Genomic DNA, 22,219 nt, shown 5'->3' with positions numbered 1-22,219 from the left:
TCGCATGCTCAGATATGCCGCTTGATTTCGCCGCTCGATTCGCTTCGTGAAAATACCCCTTTACCGCAAACTTTTTTACGAAATAATGGAGCCATGGAATCGTAGGTGCGATATATAATTCTTTCTAAAAAAAATCATGCTCTATTGACGTTCGTTGAATTATAAACATCTTTGTGATGAAAGTGCTTGACAAAATATATCTTTGTCTGGTAGGGTAATTGCTCAGTGTTGGTAACAATGTGAGTGGATGATCATCGTAAAATTTCCATAAACAAAGACTTGCATTCATAATCTTTTAGTTTTTGAATCGTTTGCGAATTCACTGTAAGTTTAGTGTGAATTCATTTTAAACAGAATAAGCTTTAAAGTTTTTGAGGTTACTGTAAAGGAAAAAACTCACTTGATGAGTAGTCTCAGAAAAACACTTATAATTTATCAATACTTTTACATTTTTTTTAATTTTTTTTTGTTTCTTAATGCTTGATGAAAGACTTTTTTGATGGTGTTATTTTCGTGAGATGTTAATTTTCCAAAAAGAAAATATAATGAATTAAACACACACCATTTTTTTTTTCACCGTACGTTTTAAAATGGCTTCTTTTTACGAACGCGTGGTCGCAGACGTCTCGTTTTTGCACTATTACATCCAGCATAAATTAAATTCAAAAAGGTTCCCGGTTTTTTTTTTGTAACACCGTCGTTATGAAATTATTTGTAATTATATATAATCATTCAAAAAAATGCATATTCTTTTCTTTCTGTCGTCATAATTTGCCAATCAGTAATTTATACAAAAAAATCCGGGAACCTTTTGTGCATAATTTTTTCGGCTTTCCATTACCGAAAATTTCAATGAGCCAATAGGAAGCTTTCGGAAATAGAGACCACAAACGTAAAGGCATGTATGCGAAAATTTGCTAACGAGATATTTGTTTTCAAAGATTTTCGTAGGTGTTTTGAAAATGTGTGAACTGAGTATGCAGAAAGATGATGAAAGTGTGAACTTTTTCTTTATGCCGAATATGCGTGCACGCGTTCAGAATTATTAACAGACAGAAGTCAGGGTTACAAGAGAAAGCTTATATGCATACTCCTTAACCTTGATTTTTTTAATGATTTTTATATGACAACATTTATATATATATATCGATGGTGAAAGTAAACTATCTAAAAATATTATTATGCATATATTTATACGGTAGTTTCATATCATGTATAATGTTTACAAAAAATATGCGTAACTCATTTTGCACATATTTTCACGAAGGTGTGAAGGATATAACACCTCTGAAAAGGCTATTTCCAGAAAAAAGGGATGTTCCAAATATTTTCATAGAATATTAAATATGTCATTCGAAAGAGAATTTTTTTTCTATATGTCATGAATTTTTTGCAAAAAACCTAAAAAAAAATTTGTTTCCTTTACAGTAACCTTAATTCCGCAATTTCAATCAATTCTTGTTATTTTTTTGGTGCACAATCCGTATAGGCACACGGCGAGCAAATTTTACATCCCTAAATTTAATCAATTAAAAGGCATCATTAGGGAAATCTCATTGCTGAAATTTAAAAAAACCCATTAACATTTTGCCTAATAATAAGACAAAGCCTAATAATTTGAGTAAAAGTCAAAATGATTTTGGTAATTGTTTTCCCCCTCCAGGAAAAACACTCATGAAGAGAATTCGATACAGGGAAGATCAATCAATTTTGTTTGCGATCAACTTTAAACAATATAATAATTTTTCGAAGTGGTGTACAATTGTCTTTTCATTACCACATTCGATCCCCACAATCGGCAAATTAATCTAAGCAAGTTACAATAAGCAGACCTGATAGACCAGATAGTTTATGTGTCGAGCTTTCAGATAAGGGCTCCTTTAAATTTTTGACAAATACACTGAACATAAAGCACACTAACATGATGGCAGGCTAGCACCTTTTTTGTCAGATCTGTCAATAAGCGCAGTGCCAATCAGAGACAAAGAACACTGGTACTTCTAACTGCTTCCAACAACTTAATATTTAAATGGTTTCCGGCCTTCGTAGTTGGATACGTTTGTAAAGAAATTATTTGAGGCGTATTAATTCTTTGCGCAATGGAAGGACAAACGTATTTCACGCATATTTACATTATAGAATTTTAAATTCCTCCAAAATTAACAAAGAAAAACAGATATTCTAGATTTTAGACACAATATAGCTGAATGTATTCTTTTGTGCAAACCTCAGAATCATATTTTGCGCGTAATTTCTGTACTTTAACAAACTTTCTTGCGCGAATGTGCAAAAGTAATATGAACAGTGTTATTCTTCCTACAACATTTCGTGTTTTCTCAAGATCATAATTTACAGGTGTGAATTTTTTTTTCAACCGCGTCGTATCCTGAAAAAAATCAAAGGAGTATAGGATTAATTAAAAAACAAAAATAAGAGACAAAAAATGATCTGACATAAATTATATTTTGTGAATAAAATGCGTGCGTATGTTGCAACATATTTCACATTCCTCTCTAGTCTTGCTTATAACAGAAAACTTTTCAATTTTAGGTTACCAATTTTGGGATAACAAAAAAAATTAACTTTAAATATCGTTTCGTAAAAACAAGAACTTTCTTTTTCATTCCCTTGCTGCTAATAAACATATTTTAGTTACTTTCATGTAACATCGTTCGTGCTTAAAAAAGTACGACTATTAAGGTCATTTTCACTTAAACAACATTTGAGCGAGGTGAGTGCTTGCGAAAATTGCTGAAAATGTAAGTGAAAATCGCATTACATGCGCTCACAAAAAGAAACGCTTTCAATAAATTATACAAACTTATTGGTAAAAATCTACTTTTTGCGAGCGCGTGCATAACTTTGACACATGCCAACGTTCATAAAGCAAAAAATAAAAAAAACATATAGCGAAATTCAACAAATATTGTGCAATTATTCACATCGTATGTCTCTGGCAGGATTTTTTCGTAAATCTTTGTTTAACTTCGTCTATTACAAGCGAAGACTGTCCATACTGCCTGATATACTGCTTACTTTTTCGTCTCCACTTTTCTCCACACCCTCCTCCTCATTTGCTTCCTCTTCCTCCCAGTTTTCCTTTGAACATTGAACACCATCATCATGAATCCTATCGTAGAGACGTTGCACCGCCATTTCAAGACTCGACATTTTCACGTCCATTTTTCGATACGCTTGTTCGTAATCGTTTGTCCCCTGAGACAAATCGTCGGCAACTGGCGCTACACCAATTACACCCTTAAGGCGCTTCAACACGAAGTCAACGATGGCAATATCGCCGATGTTTTTCACATATTCTTCCTCAAAATCATCATCAATCGCTTCACAAATAATCGCCATGAAAACATTGAACATTATAAACAACATGAAGAGAGAATATGTGATGTAATATATGGGACCCAAGATCGCATGAGAATCCCGAACATTTTCGTAATCTGTCGTTCCAAGTAAATGAAGAAATTGCGCAACAAATGCACGCACGAGGGTTTGGTAGTTTTTGCTTTGAGCACCGAATGATAAATGACCAGCCTGAGCGAACATAAAAAACATAATTCCGTAGATGAAAATAAATGAAATCATTGGAGCATAGAAGGTTTTCATGACCATCCCGACATGATAAAATGATTTCGAGAACTGAAAACATTTCAAGAACTTGATGTTTAATAGAAATGCGACAACTCCGACTACACCTTGCAACATAGAATCAGCTTCGGCCGAATATTGAAAACTGACAAAATCTTTTGGATTTTCTTTAAACTCGCGTATATTTCTCGCCGTGGAGAGCCATCGAAATATAATCAACCCAAACATCATGAGATACAAAGGAAGAAGAATGAATTCGATCAGATTAAAGAAACCTCGGAAATAATCACGTTTCTGTTTAATCATTTTCTTAATTTCTTTTGAAACAAAATAAATGACAAAGATTAGAAACGCGAGCTCGGTTAGGCGACTCGCAGTGTTGGAATTCAACGCGTATCGATAGCCATTAAAGACCTTAAAGTCACTAAACGGAAACGTACCACCTGTTGGTAAAACTTCAATGTACAAAAAGGCAGCTGCAAATAGGTTAACATTAGCGTTATATACAGTAAACTCCACGAACACTGCACGTGTTTGTTTGTCTAGCCAATTATTCGCATGTAAATCAGCAACCACTGACCAACCCGTTTCCTCGTTGTATCCCAAGTTGGCCACATAACCTCCACCGGAATACATTGCAAGCCTTCCAAAGAATGGAAAGCCCTTGAGTTGTTCGGAAGAAAAATGTTCCCATCTGTCCAAACATGATATGACAGTTCCATCGGGGTGTAGAGCTTCCGGTGTGACGTAATAAACCCCTCCGGTACCACCAACCAATTTCCTTGATTTTCTTCTTCGCAGTGAGCCGGCGTTACCTGCCAACATAGCCTGATAAATTGTTTCACTGGATCGACGTTCTCTGATATGGCTTTTTTCTTTGAAATAACTCTCCTTTATGTCTCTTTTATTGACAATCCAGGGCGAGCGACGACGTCTGCTGTTGGTATGGTTTTGAGTTTTCCAGGCAACCCCGTATGTACCTTTTTCTTCCTTATCAAACGAGTAAGGAGCTTCACAATGATAGATAATGGCGGACATATCGTCATCGAGTGGACACGACACTGAAGCAAAAAATAGACATTCACTTGAGCAATGATCATTGCAAACTAACACAAATCGAACACACAACACGAACGAACGAACAAACGAAGGGACAAGCGAACGAAAGAACGAACAGTTAATTGGTATAAATAACAAATATAATAAATACATAATGGAACTGACTTTTCTTTACTCTCTGTTGACGCAATCTAGGGATGCTAATTCTCAGGCTTTCTCTACTCTCAATAAACCCAAAATCTTTTTGTGGCGCATCATTGTACCAAGGACCAGCAAACAAACCTGGCATGACAGTATCTCGAAGCCATGAATATAAAAGAGCGGGGTTGGACACCTATAACGAGTTTCAAAATTTAAAAGTGTTTCTTCTTAAGTAACAACACTCAAGGAAAGAAACTTTTGCAAGTCAAAAATAGCATATTTTAATTTATTTTTCTTTGCGAGAAATAACTTTCGAGAATATTCTATTTTTAAAGTTTTTTGCGAGGATTAACTTTCGCGAAAAGTATACGTGATAATTATTATAAAGGAAGTCTTCCCGTAGTGGGTAAAGTCACCACATGATTTTAAATCGATTCCAACGGTTAATTAGTTAACAACAGGAAATTATTTTACTCTAAAAATATTACAGAATAAATAAAAAATTGCGAGAATAAACTTTCGCGATAATCTTTAAATGTTTCGCAGGACCATGTGAACAGGAAGTCTTTTTTTCATTTAAAGTTTGTAATTGTAGCCAATTATTAGAAATTTATCGAATAAATTTTTTCTTAATTTTCCTCAAAATTGTTATCTTTGGACATAGCATAGCTAATATGGCATGCGATTTTCGGGTGGTTTTGATGGCACGTTTTTTTTTTACGGTCGAAGCCTTCCATTTTTAAATTTGGCCTCGGTTTCAAGTAAAGAGGAAGCGTGATGTAACCAAATGAACCGTTATAGTTAGCTAGTTATTTTTCGTATCATTTTTAAAATTCCAGATGTGCGGCCCGCTAAAGAGTCTTTACTTTGAAATTTTCTTTTAGATGATCCATGTAGGAATGAGGTCATTTCAAGTAGTCTTTACCCCGTGAAAAAATCCATCGTACATATTTAGGTCATCAGATTTTCGCCCGACGTATATATCTCATGCGTTACTATTTCGTGCATTCTTAGCACCAATTCGACTACCATTTTAAATAAATTACGTGTATTAATATAGAAGATGGCTACCATTTTGAATAAATCATAGTATTAATATATGCGATTTTTTTTACTGATACGCAATCCTAATACTGAAAATGACGTCATTTTACGCCTGAGATGCTAAATAAAAAAATTGATAGTACAAAAACTTTATTGTACACACTTGCAGGCGATTCTTTTTAACTTTTGAACAAAAATGAGAAGCCTACCAAAGACAGTTTTAATCCACCGTCAGAGTATTTCGCATCATCAAACATGCTCTTCAAATCTCTCCTCAACATAAACATGTTAGGATCTTTCTCTGAATACGCCAATCGGCTGACCACTAACAGGAAAACGAAATAAATGACAATTTCCTTGATGACCTCCCATGTCATTCTCTCTTTTAGTTTTATCTTTCTCGCACGTGCCAAGGCGCTTTCAGATGGCCTAAAACGGAAAAAAGTTTACGAGAAACTGCGAAAAAAACATCAACACCATAGCAACCAAAATTGCAACAATGTCGACGATGAAAAGAAAGATGGCAGCAAGATTGACAGTAACAGCAACGATGACAACAACGGCGACGGTGGCAACAACAATGGCGATAGACGTGACACGATGGCAACAACAATGGCGATAGACGTGACATAGTGGCAACAACAATGGCGATAGACGTGACACGATGGCAACAACAATGGCGATAGACGTGACACGATGGCAACAACAATGGCGATAGACGTGACATAGTGGCAACAACAATGGCGATAGACGTGACACGGTGGCAACAACAATGGCGATAGACGTGACACGGTGGCAACAACAATGGCGATAGACGTGACAAAGACAAGGACAATAATTACAACAATAACACCGACGACAACAAATACGACGACAACGAGGATAAATGTCCGATTTTTTTTTTCGATTACCATAACACAAAATTACTTGACGAATTTTAAACTAGATTTTTAAACTTTGTCTTTCGTGTCTTATATACTCGTAGATTGTCGAAAATTTCGAAAAATCAAACATATTGTTAAGCGTTGTAGGACTGTGGTGTATGTTAAGAGGTTGTTTTTTTTACATAAAGGACTTGCTGTATCTTGACCCTCATTCCCAGGTTTTTTTGCCTTTTTCATATAAAAAAAAACAAACAAACAAACAAAAAAACCTGGGCGCGAGGGTGACTGTATCTTTTCTAAATTTATTTACAAATTTGTTTATTTTTGTTGTTTCAAATATTTCGCTGAAAAATTAAATCGCCCTTCACGCGCGAAATTTAGCGTATTCGTGTGTTATTTTTTTTGCTAGTCTAGTGAAAGAGTGCTTTACCTTTATGTAAATTATGTAGTTTATTTAGAAACTGAGCATAAGCGCATTATTGACCTGCGCAAATGGAAGCAAAAGTAGGCAAGAAGGGATTTTCGCGAAGCGTTCGACAGCTTTTTACCTTATAATAGGAATCTCATCAGCAGTTATGATATCATCGTCTCCATCTATATCTTCTTCGATTTCTTCCGGCTGGACACTTTTGTCATCTTCATCCGTTTCTGCGTGTTTTTGGTCCACCGGCTTTCTTAAGATCAACGCAAAGAGCACAGCAGTAATAACAGCTTTTATAGGCTGAATGACCAACACGGATTGAAAAAACCCAGCAAACATAGACGCAAGCCATTCGTTAGATTTCTCCTTTCCCCACATCATGCTGTAGAAAAACGTAAACAAAGCCGAACTAAAGGAACTTAAAAATACGATCGTGTACGCCAAATATATGAATTTGTAAGGAAACAAAAATGGTTGATTTTCTTTAGTTGTTTCGGCGCCGGTTGTTTCGTCTTGATTTGCCATTTGCAACATTTCTTCTTCGTGTTTTTCTATTGCTTCTTCATCAGCTTCTCTACTTGTCGATTCTTCATCAACTTCCTTCGCCTTGTTATTTTTCTTCGGCTTAGGTTTAAGTCTTCTAAATATTTCAATGATAAGCATACTCGGCGGAAGCACGATAAAACTCGCTTCAATACCGATAATAATGCCAGTTAAATCAATTATCACATTACCCAAACGGATCGTTTTCTTCGCACCTGGTGCATCACCGGCACCGAAAAACATGGCATTTGTTATCATGGTTAGGAAGATTAACGCGAGACACGATGACAATCGTTGCACGCGTGTAAATGTGCTTTGTTTCGGGCGAGTTAACACGGAAAACCAAATATGACCATCTAGAAGTCCTTTTGCAGCGGTCGATGCGAACACGATGTGGAAACCAGCGAGCTCTTTATCGCTCGCAACAGGGAGCAGCTTCTCAATTTCTCCATCATTTGATTCGACAGCAAGCCACGAATCATTCACAAACGGATACTGCTTTTTCGTCGCAATGTCGGTCATTACAATGTTACGAAGGTACCATGAAGGACTTGGACCTAAAACGATTATGTATAATTGCGTTTAGGAAGTCACTATGTAGATAGATAACAAGTGTTGGCCACACAGTGCCTCTTAAACTGTCAAGTAACCTGCCATTGTGGCGTATATGTAAAAAACAGTACTGTATGTGTTCAACATGCGTAACAAAAAAGTTTCACAAACAAATTCAAATTGATTATGTTTTGTTGCATAAAAGATGGTATGGTATGTATCAAATGTAGCAAACTCGTGTTGCATGTGCACGAAAAAAAATGTCCCTCTACCCTAATAACAGATATAAACAAACACACAAATAAACAACAAACAAATAATTAAAAAGACGACCATATAAAACAACCCTGGAATTAACAATTTAAAATCAATGTGGACGCACTTACCTGAATTATCATGAAAAACACGAATAAAATGCAAATCTCCAATCTCTTTAGGTAGCAAAATACGAAAAGTAGTAGTGGTCCGAGCTTGAAAAAATTTTCGTCCTTCCACTTTTAACGGAATGATGTTCGAATCGCATTTGCTCCCTGGAATAATAAAGTTGAGTTGTTTCGTGTTGTATCTTTAAATGCTTGGAAAATAAAAAACTTTGTTATGAGGTGAAATAGCTACACAAAATATTTTAAAAGTTTTTGCTTCTATCATTTTTTTGGGACGTGTAAAAACACGAGGTATACCACCATATGATAACAATAAAAAATATTTCGAATCAAATGGAAAACACCATGTAATGGTCATTAGAACACAATACAGACCGTGTAACCATGTAAAAATGAAATAGACTTTACCTGAAATTACGATGTATACATTGGCTGTTGTTCCGGCGCCGTGCCCAGCACCTGTGACAAACGTGGCAATGTAACTGGATCTTTTTTTCCTTCCATTTGTACAGTCTATCGTAGCGATTCCTCTCTGCAAAATAAAAAGATGTAGTGTAAACAAGACAAATGGTTTATAAGACCAGAAATGGGGTTATAAGACCAGAAATGGGGTTATCGCATGTATTAAATATCACATTGTTTTACGCAAAGGTAAAATATTTTTTGGAACACGTCACTGGGCTTGTAACATTATTTAAAGTACTTTATTTCAGGAAATTAACAAGTAACTTTTCAACAGCCTGGATATTTACGTTACATTTTAATAAAAGGACTTTATAAACGCAAACTTTCAAATTCGCGTTAATTTTGCTCCTCATCAACTCCTGGAATAAGGCATAGTACAAAATATACAGTTGACGTTACACCACGTGGAAAAAGCGTACATGATCGCCCGTTGTAAAAATAACAGGCTTCGACATTTTTTGCTTCTGTATCACGAAGATCAATTTGGCTGCCATTTAAAACAATAATTCAACCAACCTCAGCCTCATCCTTCTTGTCTTTTTTTCGTGCCCAAATCATTAATATAACATACAGTAGAAAGATTGTTAAAATCACCATCAGCACGCCAAGATTGTCTCCTAAGTTTGCTAAGCCTTCAAATACTTTGTCAAAATCGATTGGGTTGGGAGCCACCAAAACGTCGCCACCAAAATCAGTCAAATGGTTACATACGCACTGTGTTTTTTGAGGAGTTGTTTCAGGACCAACCTTTAAAAAATAAAAGGGGTTCAACTTACTTAAATCTGTAGTATACGTAACATCTTCAGAAAGAAGGGTGAATTTCGAAGATCGTTTTGTAAATTATTTCACTATATTTGATACATAAATTTTCAAACTCTTCAAACAACCGGCTCAGGACTTTAGGTTACTTGACTAGATATGAAGTCTATGCTTTGTAAGGACATCAAGCTGGAATTTAAGGTTAAAAACAATAGGACTATTGTTTAGAACAATAAAGAAATAAGAATAATGACCAGCCAGGTTAATTTTGATATTCTCATAAGGTGGGTAATATAAGCATTGCAGAATTTCACAATGTGTACGATGTCGCAGCGTGGGTATGTTTAAAATAGCGACAAACAGATTTTATTTTGTACACTTTATGTAAAAGCACAGTTTTTTATGACTTCCGCGTTTTTTGCAGCGTACTGGCTTTTCTGAGCATTGTCTAGTTGATGGTGTTAAAAACTTTCAAAAAATGCCATAAATCCAAAAATATAGGGCTGTAGTTAGTTTAATTTATTTAAAAAAGGGTTTTGTCATTTCTCTTCTTAAAGGTTAAAGGTAAGAAATTGTGAAACACTTTTCCATTAAAAAAAGCAATTTGCCTCCGTCTTTATATTTTCAAAATATCTATATCTTTTAAGATTGTCTCGCCTATTCAGAGATCGCCTCGCTTATTCAGAGTAGATGAATAAGAAGATATGAAATCTCACACCAAACCTGTACAAGTATGGACGAGACCGTACAAAAGTGGGCAGTTACACTTACAAAACAACCATTCGTTGACCATTGTAGCGTCGTCTTGTTCCAGAACATACATTTCGCGGTGGAAATACTAATCCCGTATTCGATGGAATCATTATTTGGAACCGGTATCACATTCACCCATTTACCCGGCGGATCTGTTGGTGCGGGGGTAGGTGGCGGGGGCGGAATTACTACACAAAATTCTTCATCCACTCTGGTAGTGTCAATCACGTTGCGCCTTCTTCGCTCCTTTCCTTCTTTTTCAGTATCTTCAGTATCTAAATCTTCGTCAGCTTCAGGGTAGTAATAAAGAGCTGAAGGAAAATTTTATAAAAATTATTTACTTGAATGATTTTTTTTTCAGCATTAAAAGAATTGCCATTGACCTAGTACAGTTCCAATTAGTGTTGCTTTGCGCATATTTAGGTATAATTTGATCTACAGCAACAATTAAAACAGTTAAATTGAGCATTAAAATAAAATCAAAACTTAACAGGTAACAAGGTGATGATGCACGATCCAATTAATCGAATTCGATTTATCGAAATTATATTGAACATTAATATAAAACTGAATTGGCTAAAAACCTTTCGATTAATCAAAAAAGTTGTACCGGTCCGACTCAAGTCTGAGCAAGCCGAAAGCATAAGATTATTACTTGAACATGATCCAACTATTCGAATTCAAATAATCGAATTCGATTAATCGGATCGTGTATCACTGCCTTTACACCACACAGCAATATATTGACATCAATTATTCACAAATAATGCTGCAAAATATTGCTTTAATGTAAAACAGCCTTAAAAATTCACACTACCACAAGGCTATCTGCTGGTGCGTTATTTTTTAAAAAATGGTTTGCAGAATTTATACCTAAAATTTTTCCTCATTTTTCTTCACATAAGAACCTCAGCACCGAGTATTTGGGTGATCAAGTCTTAAAAATACCAAAGGTCCGCACCGTCAAGCGTTGACGTTAAAAAAACCTACCTAGTATATAATCACCATACAGCTCCTCTGTATCACTCAAAAAAATAACATTTACATCTCTATCGCACTTGAATTCGTTTGGATCATCGAGTAAAATATTAATAGGTTTGTCGTTATGTTTTGTCTCGTTTTTCCATCTACATGACGTATTGTCAGGAATTCTCCACATATAATCGTAAATCTCTGGCGTCGGACGGACGTTTTTTCTTAAGTATACGTTAAGTGACAATGAGTAATTCAAAGAGCGTATCACCGCCCGAAAGCTTTCGTTTTTCATAGTGAGCTTTTGATACGCCCACTGTGTGTTGTGTTCCTTTACCGTCATTGTTAGATTCTCTGGATTATCGTTTAACACGTTATTCCTTAAGCTTAGAATGAGTGGTTCCGAGGATTCCTCTATGTCGATTTTGTTACCACCCATAGAATCAAACTCGATACTCGTAAGTTGCGACCTGACATCTTCAGCAGATTTGTCGAAAGTGTAGAAATTCTTTTTGATGTTCTTAGCCTATAATACAAGTGAATTGAAATTACAGAAAAGGATAATAAAGTGATCGTATCAAGAAAAATCACTGTTTAAATACCACAATCAGGATGACTACAATGAAAGTGATCGTATCAAGAAAAATCACTGTTTAAATACCACAATCAGGATGACTACAATGAAAGTGATCGTATCAAGAAAAATCACTGTTTAAATACCACAATCAGGATGACTACAATGAAAGTGATCGTATCAAGAAAAATCACTGTTTAAATACCACAATCAGGATGACTACAATGAAAGAATCGTAAGGTACTCGGGTAACAATGTTTGTGCAGCGAACTCTCGTAACAATATTTGTAATCGTAACAATATTTATGTGTAATGAAATGTCGTAACAGTTTTAGCGTAACAAACCAATAGCAATATTTGTGATTAAACTCTTAAAACAATATTTGTGTAATGACTCGTAACAAATTTTGGTCACGAACCCTCGTAACAATATTTGCGTAACAAATCCTGGTAACAACATTTGCGTAACGAATCGTGGTAACAATATTTCCGTAACGAACTCCGGTAACAATATTTCCGTAACAAAAACTCATCACAATATTTGCGTAACGAACCCTGGTAACAATATATCTGTAACGAATTCTAGTAACAGATGTCGTAAGGGTAACTCGTAAAATTATTCTTACCTTTACAGAAACAAAATTTGCGTGCTTTTCAACATCGTTATTAGATTCTGGCGCCAACATGCTTGCGTTAAACTGTACGCCCACTCCTTCCACACTGACTTTTGAAGATTCCTGTGCCGTCAAAACCTTTCCAAACGCTATGTTGATTGTGTCACTTGTGACTGTTTTCGCTTCGCTTCCTGGTAACACACGTCGACCAAGAATATCGAGTGCTTTATTAAAAACCATGTTTGAGTCATTTATTTGTTTCATACTCTAAATTTTGATATTTTATTATTAAAATATTATTAATTTAGTGGGTCCCACCCACCCCAGTTTCCAATGGTTTTCTTTTTTTTATCGTCTTAAACTTCTTTATTTAAGAACAGCTGATGAAAACACGGTAGTTTTTTTATAAGAACTTAGTTTATAAGTGTAGGACATGTGTCCACCAGTTCAGGAGATATTTCAACTTTTTTACGTTTTTAAAGGCCTGTCAAGATGTGTAATACTTTTAGGTAAACGGTTAAGGATGTAATAAAAATGTGCTTTTTTACATATAATTTTAGACTTCATCTGCTTCGCTGTTTTCATAGTCAGAGAGTAATGGACACCAAATGTCAAAAGTTATGCAATTTTGAAGTAAAAGACAAGGTGATGTGTGCTTTTTAACATTTAAGATTTTATTGGTCTACTTTCAAAAAATATTAAAAGTGAAAAAAAGAAAAGAAATACAAATTGGTTTATCTGATAGCTCTTCGGAAATGAAATGCTTTTTAGCCAGAATGACAGAATTTTGACTTACTCGAGTAAGACTCGAGTTATTAGCCTGAAATATTGGCTGTTTCTTGGCCATTTTGCACCCTAGATGTGTTATTATGTAACTAAATACTGAGAATATTGTCACGAAGTATCTCTCAACATCTTCTTCAGGCTCCGCTTATGGAAAATTGGGAAAACAGCTAAAATAAAAATAGCACATTTGTTCTTTTATGATGGCCAACCGGATGAAACTATTAGCTTCTACTATAAAAAGATTATGTTTGAAAGAATTACTTTTCCCTTGTCATGTCCAACTTCAAAGTGCCCATTTTTCCAAACATTTGTGACCTCTATGTGTAGTTACTTAAATAGTTGAGAGTTCAGAGGCGATCTCGGAAAGAGATGATCAAATTATAGGATTGAGGATTTTATAGGATTGAGGATTTTATAAAATAGAAAAATTCTGGACATTATTTTGTTTGTCCAAGGGTTATTTTTTGGCTGATTATGTTCATAGTGTGTATATTTTATCCTTAACATTTTTATCTAAAAACATATGCCTCAAATTAACGCCCCCACTGTTCGCCTTACGATCTAGTATGTCAGGGGTGAAATTTACATAACAAGACTAAAAGTACCAACCTGCTTTGCGATATCATTTTTGTTATTATTGACAGTCTGTATTGGTTCTAACTGACTGTGATTTTTCGTCACATCAACGGACATGCCAGAAACTTCCAACACTTTCCCAGACATCTCAACCACATTCGTTAAGATGCCTTGTAGCAGCTCCGTACTCACATTGTCGTCTTTATCCAATATATCAATGAATTCTTGACTTCTGTTGTTTAGGATAGACTGGCTATCACATGAAATTTCAGTGGCGTGTTCAGCAACGGAGGCCATGTTTCCAGCAAGAAGCAGCACATCCTCTGTTCGCTTCACTTTCACATATTTTGCCGCTTTAAGCAGTTCATCTCGTAACTAAAAGAAGCAAGTTATATCGCGTTAACAGATTCCATAGAAAATAAAACATTTTGCTTAATAAATCGAGGCAATATGTTCTCTACTAAACGAGAGAAGATGGTACTCCTAGGCCAGTTAGAAATTGATCCATTACAATTACTTTTACGAGGGTCATTTATTTAAAGAGTATCGCTTAAAGAAAAAGGGAGTTTTTTCAAAAAGTTACTGTTACTAGCTTAACCAGTGGTGTATTCGACACTCCAAAAAAATCTCTATTTAATTTATTACACGGTCAAATCCTTAAAGAAGGCGCTCTACATAGCGGACAGCGGACTTTAGTGTTCCTCGTGTCAAACGCTACAAATAGCAGACCGCGGGCTTTGGTGTTCTTTGTGTCAGACGATAAAAATAGCGGGCAGCGGACTCTGTTCCTCGTGTCTATTCTTTAAAAAACATAAACAGTTATATTAATTTAAAATAGTTCGAATGTTCGAAGTCGAAGATGTTTCATTCAGGTTATATGCTGTTATCAACTTTGACTAACCCTGTATATTTAAGTGAAGGAAAATGGTTACCTCTATAGAATTGACCACATTACGGTGATGGCGAGCTTGATCAGATGCGCTCAAATTTTTCTCACCATCCTGATTCAAATTGTTGGAATTATGATTTACCAGTGACGCGTACATAGTGAGGACATTTGACAGCAGAGTGACATCTCCACTCTTTGCATATGTCTGTAACGCCGAGTCATTCGCTTTAACTGACTCAGTTAAGTTCAAGACGTAGTCAGAGATATCGGGAATGATGGATACCTGTATTTATAAAGCTGATTTGTTTACGAACGAAAAAAGTAACGGTAACCCTAACGGAGGAATTTATACGAACGAACGAACAAACGGACGGACGAATTTACACGAACTTACACGTAACAAACAGACGAACGAACGAACGCACGCATACCTTAATGGTGACGTTGCGGACTGTTGTAGCTTTGTATTTATCAGCCACCTCCATAAAGATGGTAAGATTGTATCCATTGTCTGCGTCGCCAAGAGGTGGGAACATGTCGTATGTATTGAGGAAACCATGGTAAAACATTGTAGTTTTTCCCTTATTTTTCGCGTAAAATGTGTACATGAGCGGCTTGTGAGCATCATTCCAGTTTTCACAACTAATTTTAAACGGATCAATGGTCACCTTTCCTTTCGTAATATTTGTGTTGCATACACCTGTAATACAAAAAATACATAACAATATCTATCAATTGATTTTAGAAGACCCCGGATAATTATAGAAGAGCCTTAAAAATGTTAGGAGAAACCTTTACTTGGAGAACAGCAGTAATTTCTAAAGACCTGAAAAGCCGATAGAAAGTAAATGTAGTTATTACTTGCAATATTAATTATATGTAATAATCAATATCGATGACTAGATTATGTACAATTTCATAAAAATTCATCAAAACTTCTGAATGTTTCAAGAAATTTCCATGTGCGTGTACGACATAATAGGATAATCTAGGAGATTGTAGGATAACCCCGAAAAAATATGACTCTGAAGGTAGGTCACAAAATTGTATGATATATAGGAAGGAAAGTGAACAATTGGAAGAGATCATATTTCTCTCGAATTAAGTGCACAACAAAAATTGCTATACAAACTAGATACCACATTTTTTTTAAACATGTGAAATTAAGTTTTCCAATAATTTGAAAATCGCCAAATTGACAAAACTCGCGAAAATAATAACTGTAATAATATATAATAATATAATAACTGTGAAGATTTATTCCCCTAAGATACATAACAAAATTAATGTTACCAACCATATTTTAACCCATTCAAATTGTTTTAAAAAAATTATTATCCGCGCAGTATAAGGTGGAAATTTTCACCAACCAAAAAAAATCTAGAGCTTACTGAAAAACATTACAGGATAAAAAAAAAGGTCCTAATTAAGTAACTGTATTTTTGTCTTTGCGAGGCTTTGTTCAATTTGTTGGTTAAACGCATTAAAGGTTTTTATTGTCCCAAACGAATTTGCAAGTCTGTGTGAAAAGGATTGCACTCTGCGTATTGGTAAGAGCAATATGATACACACAAAAAAAATATTTATTAATACGGAAACACAATACTCACCTCCTTCAGGCGGTGTGTTCACAAAAAATGACATGGTCGATTCGCCATACACAAAGGGAGTGCGATATCCTCGAAAGCTAATTTTATACCATCGACTCTTTTCATACATTCTCGCCTTTGCGCCGTAATACAATGAGTTATTAAGAGAAAGGGAGCTCATTTCGTTCAGTTTGTGAGTTGGAACATCGTCGCATGTTAACTCGTCCCCATGCCCCGTCTTATTGCACAAATAGAGCAACCATTGAAACTCCATTCCGCCGTCACATTCACTGTCACGTGAACATCCTCCAGATAACATATGTTCTTCGTTATAGTTTATCATTTGATGGCAGTTGCTCAAACATCTAAAATAATTTTTGACTTCTTACAAACTCAGAAAGTTCGTCACACATTACAGAGGACTACGAAATGATTTAGTGACTTACACAGAAGTCGATTAAGGCGGCGGTAAAGTTTTTTATTGCTGTAAATTTCAGTTATTTTAACATACTGATGGAGAGTTATGTGCACGCAAGGAGACCCTCATGAATTGGTTTCGCAAATGCTTAATTAAACACAAAATCCTAACAAAATTATGCCAAATCTGTCGACTATTACAACCAACCGACAAAGCTGTGCTGCAGCATATGATGTTAAGAGATAACACAAAAGCTACAATTCCAACCATCTTGTCCTAGGCGGTGTGTTTTGAAGTTCGTCCTCACAAAAACTTATATTGTGTCTGTCTGATAAAACGATATAGGTTCTTTAAGTTAAAATATGCTTATTGCTGTCAGCATGGCTATTTTTCTGAAAATTCTTCTTCGTAGGGGCTGACTTTGATTATTTTGCAAACGAAACATGTTAGAAACACTGCTTATACACAGCTCCAAATAAAAGCACTGACTGCGGAGAAGCAGCTAAATAAAACTAGGATTGCCAAACCTTATTGAAAGTGAAGGCGGTCCACCAAGCGTCACCGTCAAACGCTGTTTAACATGTGATATTCTTTCAATTTCTCCACCTTTCCAGACAACCAAAGTTATTTCCACCCTAAATTATTAAAATATTTAAACGTGTGAAGGATGCCACAAAACATAGAGTTAAGATACAAGATTGTTTTTGTCAACTATTTGTGGAAGCGCTGACTATGTTATATTTATACTTTATACGACATTTAATACGATTTCCTTGCAACCTTTTCAGGTTCTGTTAATCGCAGATCCAATACCTTTAAACAGTCCGTGAAGGCTGTGTTTATTAAAACAAGGGATAATTCTATTATTGGGCATACAGAATTAAATAGAATAAAAAGTATTTCTTCTCCTGCCTCTTCTCCTTCTCCAGGTAGCGAGACGCACGCAATGCGGTATAAAAAGGACGGGCGAACCCGTGGATATTTCCACGGGCTAACGACTATCTATATTATAAGGTCCGTATACGTCTGTCCGTCCGACGGTCCGTCCGTCTGTCTGTCACGCAAAATGGTAGCTTAGCTGCGCAATAGCGAGAAGCACGCAATGCGGTATAAAAAGGACGGGCGAACCCGTGAAATTTTCCACGGGCTAACGACTAGTAATAAAGGATTTGCCCGTCTTTAAAGTACACGCTATTTCGAGTGCCTGTTACATGTCACTTTTTTCGGGGACAGACAGACAAAAAACGGCTATTATTATAGAGATGTCTGTTCGTTTGTATTTAGATACTTACATTTTGTTGATAATCATATCAATTGATTTAAGCACAATCTTTGAATCTGTTGTTTTAGCCTCCAATCGGCCTGGACCAGTTCCGTAGCAACCACCTTTACTAACAAACTAAGTGAAAACGGTTTGAATTATTACTAGTGTAAAAACACCCTTATAAAATTAACGTTAGTCAAGTAACTTTGAAACACAAAGATACGTTATTTCCTCGAATCTTGAAAGGCTTGGCTTACACTGCAAATTCCTTTTCGTTCTCATGTTTTTAGTTGTTTCTTCGACTCCTTGAAGAACTTAATGGGGTATGTTGTCTTTACGAATGTTGTCGAGATTTTAATTTATTAAATCTACACAAAACTTACTGAATGACTGTTCGGGTTTAACAAAAAAGGATAGGTGTATCGTAGACTAGTGATATTTTCGCGTGTGATAACAAAGGGCGGATCATCCAGAGTACGACACAGGAAATAGAATTCCATTCCAGCTTTGCTTTTCGTGTCCGGATCCAACGATCTTGATGCATCGATAAAATACTATAAAAAAGGAGCCAGTTAAAACATGATTAATACTACTGTAGATCTTATTCCCTGACTAACTTTTGAAAGTTGACTAAACAAATTTTTAACTATAAATTATGTTTGCCAAAACAAATTTAAAAATTTAAATTGGTTTGTTCCTTAACCATAACCTAACCTGTCTATATTTAGTTCAATGATTTGAATTGAATTTTTGAATTGATTTGTAAAAAAAATAACTGAAAATTAAAAAGGCCACTCACATCAAACTCATAACTACGCTGCACCTCTTCTCCTCCATCTATGACAGCCAACAGAGGTGTTGCAATAACATTCACATATCCACAAGCTTTCTTATAAAACACTGGATCAATCACCATTTCAACATGAACACATATTCTATACATGCCATACGGCAGTGTGTTAGGTGATATTTGCAGAGTAGTGACTTCACTTGTAATCAGTAAAGATGAGGAGAATTCTTCATCGAAATAATACCCATTGTGTATAATCCACTGAGACTTTGATATCTTTGAGATGCAGTTGGTTTGTTTTTTGGATTCGATGAAATAACTTTGTGACCGTAATACATGAACTGGATATAACTCTGATATCCCTGCTCCTATAGTGCAAAAAATTAATTTCAAAATAGACGTAAAAATCTAAGGGTTATACCTTGGGAACACAAAATTCAGCAAGCACAAAGAATGCCCAGTAGATTTAGGGTTGTTTCGCGAAAGAAAATGGCTATTTTTAGTAAAAGCTAAATTTCGTATTTTTTTAAAAATTTCTCTACTCACAAAAATTAATGGAAAGTTTTCAAAAGTTTTAAATGGTAATATTTAAAAGCAAAAAAAATAAAATAAATAAATTAAAACATCAACCTCAAACCTGATCGTTTAAAGTTTGTAAGATTTCAATGCCATACTAAAATGTCTATTTCCACTCTCTAACCTGACAATGAGATTAAAAGCGAACATAAACCACGACTTTTGCATGGTTTGGAGTGGTATAGACTATTCTACCTATATTCCTTTCTCAGACACGAAACCAAAATACAGTCTGTATTACTAACAGGATGATATAACTTACCAAAAATTTGCACCTCAGGACTCTCACAGTGAGTATCTCTTATATCAACCTGCAATGTCACAATTTCTTCATGAACGTAATTGACAGCAACAAATTTGACATTATATATGTTTACTTTGGAGAAAGTGTGGTTCAACAGAATTTCGTGGATTCCTCTGGTTGCTGATAATGACTCCACCGACCTCCAATTAATAGAATGCTCGCTTGGGACTTTTCCTGCGCATCTAGCTTTAACAACATCAAGAGTTTCATTTATGCTATATAATCCATACTGTGTCGTGTCCATTGGGTCATTAAAATCTAAGAATATACAGCTTTCTTTGCCCATGTCTGTAATATTGAGCTGGAAAACAGATGCAGTTTGATATTGCTGAGCAGAATTTATATGATAGGAGACGTTCATACCATGCGCCATGCAAAATGACTGCTCACTAATAGCAGTGAATGTAGCAGAGCTTGATACTTCAACAGAAACGCTGTAGCAACCCTCCTTTGTGGAATTAAGGAATAAGAACGATTCATTGGTTGATTGTGCACGAATCGTTGAGCTTTGGTGTTCTGTAATTATCCAATTGTAATCATACTTAACACCAGAAAGAGGTGTTAAATTGGTTTCTATCAACACAGGGAAGAGATGATCAAACATGGATGAATAAGTGTAAAACTTCTTCATAGACTTCGAAGATGCCTCAAGTAGAGAAAGAGATCTACTAATCATCATTAAGGATTGCGAATTTATAAAAAACAATTTCAAGTCGTACTGGACACCAGGTGAAAATTTCTCTGATGGAATTTGCAAATGACTAGCATCTGATGAACACATGCCATGGGAAACCACATTACTACCTGCATACAAGACAGCGTATACATTGATGGTGCTGTTGTTATGGTTGGTGTAGTTGACTAGCACGTTTCCATTGACCATCGTAGTGCTTATATTTGACACTTCAATAGGACTGGTCTCATTTATTGATGGCAAAATTGTTGAGCTGTTTTCACTGCAGTGATAACTAACAGATTCATTATTGCTTTGAAAAGACACAGAGAAATAAACTTCAGATTCCAAGCAACTTGTAACATTGCTTGGCGAGCAATTAGCAGAAAACATTTCATCGCCATTTGAAAGATCGACATGACATGGTACATCTCTTGTCATTCTCAACGCAAAATAACAAATGCTTTTACCAACTTGGCAGTATAACAGCTTGTTGCTCTAGAAAATCGAATTTTAAGATTACTTAGCAACATAAAAAAGCTTGTGTTTGTTTATAAAATTAAAAAAAAAAGCCAAAAATATAATAAAATGTATATAAATACATTTTAAATTATTATTCTGAATATTTATACAGAATAGCCACTTCAGTTTCGGAAACAGTTATCAACCTGGGTCCTGTATTTTGAATGTATAGATTAAGTATACACCGGTATTGCCTACCCAATTTCCCTCACATGACATCGGTTGACTCGTAGCTGTGGTGAAGACACTTGCTAAACATGCTCGCACTGTGGACCAAACCACGGACCTTGTAATTACAAAGCTTACATTATAACTACAAAGCCACACGCTACCATTCAATTTGCCATTGATTATTGAAAGAAGAAAAATCGTTTGGAAATTTAGCGCGGATTTACTTTAGTAAATTATAAATTACCTCAAGCTAGTTATGGACTAAATTAGACGAATGGCCAACTAATTAATAATGCTAACTTTAAGTACAAGAATCGGAAACTATGGAAACTTACTTCAATATCCTGCGAAGTAAAATTACAAGCACCAGCTTCTTTTTCTGGGGTTGTTGTGGCTGCTTTTGTTGTTGGTCCTGCTGTTGTTGGCCGTGGTTGTGGACCCTGGCCACTGCCGCTGTTTACTCCAGATGTTGCTGTTGTTGTTGTTGCTGTTGTTGTTGTTGCTGTTGTTGTTGTTGTAGTTATCTCAGATAGTCCTAAAAAAGTTATCGTATAAAAAAGCATGAGTTTCTCATATCAGATAGAGAATTCACAAAAAAAACGGACGGGAGCATGCACAGCTTCGCTCGTTTAAATTTTGCGTTAAAAAATTCTCTCCGTTAAACTTTGTGGCGAAATATTTCGCTGTAAACCTTAAACCAATCAGAAAAAAGTCGTTGGTCACCTCTTTTTAGATATTTTTATTCGCCACAAATTTTATTAAGTCGTCCTGCCTTAAAACCAGAAAAAATTTTGTATTCATGTTTAACTAGCATAAGGGTTTGTAATTGGAACAAGCCTTTAAATTTGTTTTTTTGTTCTTAGACAAGGCCCATTTACACTAGGTTAGAACACA

The 22,219-nt window shown here is 35.4% G+C and overlaps 1 protein-coding gene across 2 annotated transcripts in view; it reads right to left on the bottom strand.

Moving 5' to 3' along the window:
• Window positions 1–2,102: 2,102 nt before the first annotated feature.
• The window catches only part of LOC130614124 (uncharacterized), a 44,745-nt gene continuing 24,628 nt past the window's right edge, over window positions 2,103–22,219 (bottom strand). For both annotated transcript variants that reach the window (XM_057435530.1, XM_057435529.1), the window contains exons 14-33: window positions 21,661–21,860; window positions 19,918–21,130; window positions 19,089–19,447; window positions 18,673–18,843; window positions 18,318–18,424; window positions 17,553–17,660; window positions 16,629–16,972; window positions 15,450–15,718; window positions 15,062–15,301; window positions 14,163–14,504; window positions 12,780–13,034; window positions 11,598–12,105; window positions 10,626–10,918; window positions 9,612–9,842; window positions 9,039–9,162; window positions 8,634–8,777; window positions 7,280–8,252; window positions 6,057–6,276; window positions 4,828–4,996; window positions 2,103–4,664 (exon numbers count right to left, since the gene is read on the bottom strand). In XM_057435530.1, the coding sequence (XP_057291513.1) occupies window positions 2,995–4,664; window positions 4,828–4,996; window positions 6,057–6,276; window positions 7,280–8,252; window positions 8,634–8,777; window positions 9,039–9,162; window positions 9,612–9,842; window positions 10,626–10,918; window positions 11,598–12,105; window positions 12,780–13,034; window positions 14,163–14,504; window positions 15,062–15,301; window positions 15,450–15,718; window positions 16,629–16,972; window positions 17,553–17,660; window positions 18,318–18,424; window positions 18,673–18,843; window positions 19,089–19,447; window positions 19,918–21,130; window positions 21,661–21,860 (7,940 nt within the window). In that variant the 3' untranslated portion in view covers window positions 2,103–2,994. The remainder of the gene's footprint in view (window positions 4,665–4,827; window positions 4,997–6,056; window positions 6,277–7,279; window positions 8,253–8,633; window positions 8,778–9,038; window positions 9,163–9,611; window positions 9,843–10,625; window positions 10,919–11,597; window positions 12,106–12,779; window positions 13,035–14,162; window positions 14,505–15,061; window positions 15,302–15,449; window positions 15,719–16,628; window positions 16,973–17,552; window positions 17,661–18,317; window positions 18,425–18,672; window positions 18,844–19,088; window positions 19,448–19,917; window positions 21,131–21,660; window positions 21,861–22,219) is intronic.

The sequence above is a fragment of the Hydractinia symbiolongicarpus genome, chromosome 11 (assembly GCF_029227915.1).
Source record: "Hydractinia symbiolongicarpus strain clone_291-10 chromosome 11, HSymV2.1, whole genome shotgun sequence".
NCBI classification, from domain to species: domain Eukaryota; kingdom Metazoa; phylum Cnidaria; class Hydrozoa; order Anthoathecata; family Hydractiniidae; genus Hydractinia; species Hydractinia symbiolongicarpus.
This window is presented reverse-complemented; position numbering and strand designations above follow the sequence as displayed.